Consider the following 8,792-nt stretch of genomic DNA (forward strand, 5'->3'; position numbering starts at 1 on the left):
TAGATCACACGTGCTTTATCCAAGTGAGACTGTAAGAATCTCCGGACGTAGACAAAGAAGAGCATATTCCGACTAGAGGCACCACCACTTTTCATGAAAGCGTGCAAGTGTCACGTGCAACGCACGACCCACTCCGTAACATTACATAAACAAATATTTAAAAATTAAAAATAAAATCACAGTTTCCAAAATAAAAAAAATAAAAAAATAAAAAATAAAAATAACACCCTGTTTGTTAGTTAGAGAGAGAAAGAGAGAGAGAGAGGGGAAAAAATGGGTAAGATAGTGGAGACGGGGAAGAAGAAGAAGAAAGGCCGTCCTTCTCTTTTAGATCTCCAAAAGCGAACACTCAAAGAACAACAACAGCAGCAGCAACAGCAGCAGAAGAAGCAAAACCAAAATCAAAATCGAAATCTTTCCAATTCAAATTCGAATAATTCAGCCCTTCAGACTTCTCATAATTACAAATCTGCCACTCCTACCCCTCTTCGTCGATCCACCCGCCGCAACCGTACTGTCTCCTCTCCGGAACACGACGAGGACGACGAAGATGCCATTGAATTGAATGGGAAGCGTCGAGAGAAGAAGCTCAAGCTTGTCCTTAAATTGCCTTCATCCCAAAAATCGGAACCTGATTCGGCGTCGCTTAACTCTAATGGGTCAGAATTGAAAGGGGAGGAGGATGAAGCAACGGCATCGTATCGCAGAAAGCGGAAAATCAATGCGATCGGTGATGGATCTGGGTTTGGTGTCAGCGAAAAGGTACTTCAGTTTGGGAAGTTTTTAAATTTTTGGTTGGTTTCTTAGGTTTTCAAAATTTCGTTAATTTTTGGTTTTGGAAAAAGCGCGAAATAATTTTTTTGAGGAAGATTTAAATACGGTTTTTTTTTACGCGATTAAGGAACTCCTTGAATTGCGGGCCTCTGCAATAGAAACTCTAGAATTTCAGTGAAAGCGGTTGACTTAGTCTGGTCATTTCCTTTCCTTTTCGTTTCCATTTTTCATGGAAAATTTGTTGGTTATTTTGATTTTTGAAAAAATTATTTTCTTTTTTTTTTCTTTTTTGTATTTGAATATATTCTGTCTCTTATGAGCTGAAATAATAATGAATTTTTGACTGCCATATCTAATAAAAAGCATAAATTTGTCTTGTCTTTAGTTATTATTTCACCTTTTTTTCTCTCTCTTTTATCTATAATTTTCCCTTTTTGGCGCCTTGAAATCAATCCTACTTTCCCATTTCATAGCTACTTTGCTTTGCGGTTCTTCACCTATTACAGTTATATAAAAATGAAATTTATTTTTGTTCTGCTATTTTCTGTTATTTTCTTAAAAAATTATATATATTTCAGGAAGAGAAGTCTGTTGCTGGCGCAAACCCCACAAATCATGTACAAGGTTTGTTATTTGTTAATGACTTGGCATACCCATTTGCTTAAAAGAGACAAATCTGGGAACTTTTTTTGTTTGATAATGTGGGGAATTATTTTCACTCGTGCAGATTCGGGACCCTCAACGCCTTTACCTGATAAAAAGCTGTTACTGTTCATCCTCGATAGGCTTCAAAAGTGCGTCTTTCAGCTTCTCTGTTTTTCTTTCCGTTTATAATTCCTGCTCCATGTTGCTTTTTTAATTCTCAGTGAAGTGATTTTATTTTTTTGGGAATAAATTTAATTGCAGGAAGGACACGTATGGTGTGTACTCTGAACCAGTAAACCCAAATGAGGTTTGTTTCAAATCATGTTTGATGTTGCATTTTACTTTTTAGACTTGTCTATGCAATTTTCTTAAAAAACTTTATTTTTTCTATGACGATATATTATGCAGCTTCCGGATTACCATGATATCATTGAGCATCCCATGGATTTTGGGACTGTCAGGAAGAAACTATCTAGTGGGGTTTACACCAACTTGGAACAATTTGAGGTTTGTATACGAGTTTGGGATTATATATTTTCGAGTATTCCATATGTTCTTTTGTTAGGTTCTGTTAGTTGCTTTAGATGCTCATATAGCAATTTTTCATTGTTGTTGTTATTTGTTTGTTGTCTATAATATTAGTTGAACGAATACAAGATCACACTTCTAGAATCCATATTTGCCAGTTAGCGTAATATTGCATGTCAAGTACTTTTTCCCCTCTCTTACTTAAGTGGTTGGAATCCTATTTCATTCTCTGTGATTGATGCGCTAAGAATGAACACTAATTACCTGGACAGGTAAACTAACTAGAGATGTTAACTGTTACCATCCATCAAGCTTTCAGGTCTCTATGGGCATGGCGTCAAATTTAGTAATTGTTATTTGTTGCCTGTTGTTTGCTTTGTGCAGGACACTTCTGTTTCTGCTGAAGTTACCTGTTCATAATTTTTTTATAATCCACACAGATCTGAAAAGATTATTATACTGATTGAAGCGAAATTTTTCCTGATTAGCATTTACCAACTTGCCCCACTTAGCATTATATTCATGGAGAGGTTTGGACTTGTTGTATTCCACTATCAATCATAGACTTAAAATCGCATTTGCAGCCATGTGTAACAGAGATGGGAAAGTCATGGCAGTATATAATAACGGTGGTCTATAGTTAAGCATATTATTTTAGAAAGTTTGCAAAATTTAGGAGACCAATATATATGGGAGAAATTGTTTTTTAATTCTCGAGGTATGTCAGTAATTAACATTTGTATCTCTCTATTTTTAAAATTGAATGTTTTAGTTAAGTTTTGAACCATCCAAATTGAAAGTTTATTAGGTCGATGATTATTCATGATCAAAGGTGAGAGTAATCTTTATTTCCAAAAATATCCTTGTTCCTAACTCCCATAGTGGCCAGAACCTTTGTAGCTTCTATATCCTTACCTCCATGACCATAACCATTTGAACCACTGCCACCATCTTTGACTCCATCTCACCCAATCTACACAGCCTTTCGACATCCTTCACAGAAATCACATTGTCATGGCTCACCTTTGCCCACAGTTCATTACTAAGCAATATCTCAACATGAACAGGACCCTCCATCACACCACACTGACCTCTCAATCTCACTCTTACTAGCCCAAAGCGATTCCTCCACCTCTTTATTTTCTCGTCCATCTCTTCACAGTCACTCGGCCTCAAAACCTGAAGCTGCCACCACCCACACACCCAGATAGCTAGCTCCCCTCCCTTCAATTTTTATCCTTGTCAAGCAGAGGCCCAACTGTGCCCTTACACATCAATTTGATACCATAGCTGACAGACTTGTGTTACCCTTGGCATAGCACTACTCCTGAGTTGCCATTAATATAATCACAAATCAAATTAGTAGGGAGGTAAACTATATCGTTCGTCTCTCAACTTTATTTTGTTCCAAAGAATCACTCGACTTTAATTTTGTTTGAGCAAAAAGTCCCCTTTATCTGCAATAATAGGTTTTCAAGTTAAAAAGAATGAAATTATCTTTTTCACCGCCTTCCTTTTATTTCTCTTACTTTTATAATTAAATTAATACAATATTATATTATATTTACCAATAAAATTAGTTATTGTTAATTAACTTTTCTTATTAAAATAAAATGTTATAACTTTTATGTTATTTTATTATTGTTTTGCAAAATTATTAAAATTGTTAATATTTGTTTATTTACATGGTATTTTAATTAAGATTCTCAATAGTTTAAATAAATTAGATTTAATATTTTTAATAAATTAATACTAAGAACTTTAATTAAAATATTGTATAAATAAATAAATATTATAAAGAAAAAGAGAGAAATAAAAGGAAAGAGGAGAAAAAGATAATTTCATTCTTTTTAATATGCAAGCCTGCTAATGCAGGTAAGAGGGACTTTTGGTGAGATAAAATTAAAATTGAGAGATTTTTTGGCAACAAAATGAAGTTGAGAGACAAACATGAGACACCCTTAAAGTTGGATGATAAAATTTACCATAGGAAGGCGTTCAATTTCTCTTGAAGCAAAAGTGCAAGAAGTCTCTTTCTATGCATGAGAAATAGAGAATGCTATGAGCAACATCTTTGAAAGGAAATTGTTGTATTGGGCTTTGGGGCTTTTGTAGCTGAAGCCGTGGATTCTTGGGTTTATTAGTCAAAACCGATTATGTTAGTTGTTAATTCTTTTGTATTAAGATTTTTAGTTTTGTTGATTGCCTCTTCTCTTATCCATACTTATACTTTGTAATACACATCCATTGTTTGTTGAAATGCCTAAGAGAATATTGTGATATGCATGTTCTTTTTGTAGATTTAAGAGATTGATGGTGAGGGTGTGACAAGCTTTTTAGGCACTTTTCTAAAGTTAATCAGGGGCATTATAGTCATTTAATGTTTCATCAATAGTAATTTAATAGAGGGACTTTCAATTTGGACAGTTAAAAAATTAGGGACTAGAGAGACAAACACATCCGTTAACTATGACATACCTCAGCAACTAAGAAGTAATATTTCCTATAGGTATTAATAGAATCAACTAAAATAAAGAGATCCAACAAACTATTAAGCATAAAATGAATACATTGATAAAGACCTTGATTTCACTATTTCTATTCTTTATTAACATGTATCTTAGGTAACAAGCATGAAACAAAGTACTATATAGATATCTAACCTAAGCTAACAACTCCTTAGTCCTTTTTTACATGATCTATTTATTGATCTTCAATAACCTGTAGAATTATTTTGAAGTGGGTTAAAGAGATGAAAACAATGTACTCAAAATGGGTTTTAGAAAAATTGGACTCTTTGCAACTTAGGTAAGAGAGGCTGATCTGCTACTGTCTCAAAACTTTATGTAGTAAGAAGCCTATAGATAATGACCTTTAGGTCCTTTAACTTTACATAATAGTTGTAACGGATGTTATGATAACAAATGTGCCCTTTGTATAACAGTTGTAATGGTAAAGGTAACTGGAACCTCAGAAGTTTTTATATAACAGTTGTGTTATATGGTACAATAATCCCGTCCTTCAAAACCATGCTATTGGTCCTTTTAAAATCTCAATTGTGAGTTGATTATTAGTTTTTATGCTAAAAGAACTTTTTAAGTTCAGTGAGCTAATGCCCATGGGAAACTGAATGGCAATTTGTACTCTCCAATTATGCTGAGCTAAGATTTGAGACCGCATAAAATAGAATGATAATGGAAGATGCTGCATGAAGGTGCCAAGATGACTTACAACTATAAGCTCGATGTGCAGCTTGATTACATGCATAAGTGCCAGTATTATCAGGATAGCTAGTGTGCATTTAATGTCTATTAAACTATGAATGATTTCAACATCAATCATGGTGCAACAATAAAGTTGTTCCATTTTAACAGCAAGGTTACAGGTTCAAACCACTTGAGTAGCTTCCTTGCAATGCAAGAGCCAAGAAGAAGTTGCATACATTTGACTATACCTGGATTTGAAATATGCATTATGCAAGAATTTGGCATCGTAAACTGTTAGAGAGTAGGAATCTCATGTTATATAACTGATGGATTACTGAAGTTGAACAAAGCAGAAGGCTTTTCCTCTATGAATTCAACAGAATTTGGCTTGTTTCCTTCTAGCTATGCAAATTTCTTTTTAGTTGGCCAATTGATTGTGTATCCACTTGTACCATTAGAACCTTATGATCCACTTAATAGTATATGCTTACATCATCTTTTGTGGTAATTGTAATTATTGTTAATGTCTGAGAGAATTTGTGGGGATGAACTACAGTAGACCAGCATAGCACATCTTAAGAGCGCGATATTGATGTAGCTTATTTGTGCTGTGGAGGGGCAGTCAATGGATAATGATTGCACCTATCATTTTCTGCCATCAAATGTGCTTGGTTAATCAGTGTACTTTGGAGGGCCTATATGTGTTGAGTAGTGCCATCAAAATCTCAAATTTTGCTAATAAATGGCTTGGAAATAAACCTTTCACATCAATACATGCAGAGTTTTATATCTGCTGCTTCCTCACTTCGTGGTGTGAGTGAGTCCTCATTTCAAGATAACACAGAATGTGTGCTTTCTATAAACAAATATGGGTCATAATGCCCCATTTGTCTGATATCCCATCGTTTTATACCACAATCTCCTACTACTTGACGTTATATTCATGCGTATGAGTGCTAGGGAGAGATTCTTTAGACATGCATATCCCTGTTACAGATTTTACTCTTTATTGTTTTCCAGAATATTTTTTATGGAACATTGTTAATGCTTAAAAATTTTATTCCTTTATCTGCCCTAGATAGAGTGATGAATTAAGGCTTATAGCTGACCAATTTTGTGAAATGGTACTAATTCATTGTCTCCATGCTATTGATTTGATCTTTGATGGCCATGGAGTTGGTTTCTAGTAATTGCTATAGAAATTGTAGACCTGATGAGAACTTATATTCTCCTTGATATTGAATGTTTTTCTTGAAATGTTCTCAGCTTCATATCTGAATGCATGGGTGTTTTCGGAAGCTGAATTAATCCAATGTACTGATCTAATGATGTCAAAGTGATTTACACTTTCTTTGATTTTTGGAGAGTTGCATTGAAGTTTCTTCTCATTGTCTTGCAGAAAGATGTTTTCTTAATATGTTCAAATGCGATGCAGTATAATGCTCCTGATACCATATATTTTAGACAGGTACCATCAGCCTTATAACTCTGAATTTCCCGTTGTTCAGTCATTTAGAAATGTCATTTGAATTTCTGTTGTTGTTAGGCACGAAGTATTCAAGAGCTGGCCAAAAAGAGTTTTGAAAATTTAAGGCAAGATAGTGATGATAATGAACCAGAAACTAAAATAGTGAGGAGAGGTAGACCTCCAACCAAGAATTTTAAAAAACCAGTTGGTAGGCCTTCACTGGAGCATGCTGGTTCAGAGGTTGCCTTGGATCGAACTCCTCCAACTGGGGGAGAGAGCACCATCTGGTCCAATAATGATCTGAGAAAAGGACCTCATGTTTCAGACAAGAGCTTTGCAGATTCATCAAGTCGATCACATGGTTCTCGCAATGACGCGTATTGGTTAACTGACAACAAAAAATCTGAAAGGAATGAAGATGCTACAGGTTTGAAATATTGGTCTCCCAACCTCCCCACCGCTTCTTTCTTTTGGCCCCCATTTCCTCTTGTGGCCTATATGATCTTAAACAAGGATCTCATGATTCAGACAATAGGAGGCTTGAGTCGCTTTCACTTTGTTGCAGGCTCCATGTATAAGGGTAATTCAATGAAGTATGGGAAAAGACAATTTGTACTTGATGAGAACAGACGGAACACATACAAGCAATTGCCGGCTGGTGGAGGTGAACCATCTGTGTTGACTACTTTTGATGCAGAGAGGAAGCAGCTAATGGCTGTATGTATCACGTTGATATCCATTCTTTTAATTAATTATTTTAACCATCATTGTTGAACCATCCATGGCTCCATGTGTGTTTTTTTGTTCTTTCCCATGGGCTAATATATTTTGGACTTGTTAGGTTGTCATGCTCTAGTTACTTGATTGATGTAGCTTTCATATGAATCAGGTAGGGCTTCTGACAGAGCATGGTTATGCAAGGAGCTTAGATCGATTCGCTGCAAATATTGGCACTGCTGCTTGGAGAATTGCTTCGAAGAGGATTGAGAGGTCTTTGCCTCCTGGAGTGAAGTTTGGCCCTGGGTGGGTTGGGGAAAATGACATACCGCCTCAGAGGCCATTGCTTCTTTCTTCAACCCTTCAAGGTCTGCCGTCACCATCACGGCTTCTTTCTCTTCCTGAGGATTCATGTGCTGTTGCCCCTTGCAATGTTGAATCGAGAGAAAAACTATTAGCAAAACCTGACAATATTCTGAGCAAGAACGAGGTACCTCAAATTCACTCAGCTTCGGAGGCACAATTAATCAATGCTCTTCCTCCATCTGCCTCAACATCTACACCCCCTGCAGCTGCTCGTAAATCTGAACCTTGCACAGATAGTGAAGCAGAAGCAGCAGTTGATGGACTTAATTCACACGTGGGTCTTAACATTATCAACAGCAATACAACTATGATCAGGCCAAGGCTTCCCTTCCAGATTCACCAGAGCGGCACTGTTCACCCGGGCATTAATGGATTTAATGGCGCATACGAGTTTAGTCTTCCAGCGCAGATGGGAAAACTAATTGGGAATGCCAGACCTGCTGGTGCTGGATTTCAGCCATGTCAGATGTCTGATAGAATCTCTAGAACTAATACTAACTTTGTCCATCAAGCAACAACAAACAGCTTGAACTCGGAAAATCCCAAGTTTTCAGATAATTCCTCTACAATAAATCCCACGGGTGCACTACCTAATTCTGGGAACGAGGAAAAGGAAGCACAAAAATCTGGAGTCAAACATGGACATTCTTGGCAACAGTCAAAACCAGATCCAGGAGTGTCACCACAACAGAAGCCAGATTTAGTCCCACCTGACCTGAATGTCAGATTTCAGTCTCCAGGTTCTCCCAGTTCTAGCCGTGTGGATTCAGCACAGCCAGATTTGGCATTGCAGCTGTAAGAATAATCCTGAGTTATTATCATTATTTTCTTTTTCTCATCTCTTTGATTTATGTTAACCATAGAATGGTGGGTTCAGAATTTGTGCTCGTGGAAGGTCCCTGGGAGGAGCCATCCGAGCCATGCCTAATTGTATTGTACAAGAGTAGGTTGTTTCTGTACAGATTAATCTATCCTAATTTGTAGGTTCATAAAAAGAGAGAAGCTTTCATTTGTAACATGGAAACTAATCAAACCCAAGATGTAGCAAGAATTTGATTATAATGCATTTCATGTTAGTGGGTCATAAA

At 36.3% G+C, this 8,792-nt stretch overlaps 1 protein-coding gene across 1 annotated transcript; it reads left to right on the top strand.

Moving 5' to 3' along the window:
• Positions 1–206: 206 nt before the first annotated feature.
• On the top strand, positions 207–8,792 carry LOC110626970. Its single transcript, XM_021773181.1, has 9 exons — positions 207–762; positions 1,353–1,398; positions 1,502–1,568; positions 1,681–1,726; positions 1,828–1,926; positions 6,553–6,621; positions 6,700–7,048; positions 7,187–7,338; positions 7,511–8,792. Exons 1-9 carry the CDS (start codon positions 274–276, stop codon positions 8,501–8,503), a joined length of 2,310 nt encoding a protein of 769 aa, XP_021628873.1. The 5' UTR covers positions 207–273; the 3' UTR covers positions 8,504–8,792.

The sequence above is a fragment of the Manihot esculenta genome, chromosome 11, assembly GCF_001659605.2.
Source record: "Manihot esculenta cultivar AM560-2 chromosome 11, M.esculenta_v8, whole genome shotgun sequence".
Taxonomy (NCBI): domain Eukaryota; kingdom Viridiplantae; phylum Streptophyta; class Magnoliopsida; order Malpighiales; family Euphorbiaceae; genus Manihot; species Manihot esculenta.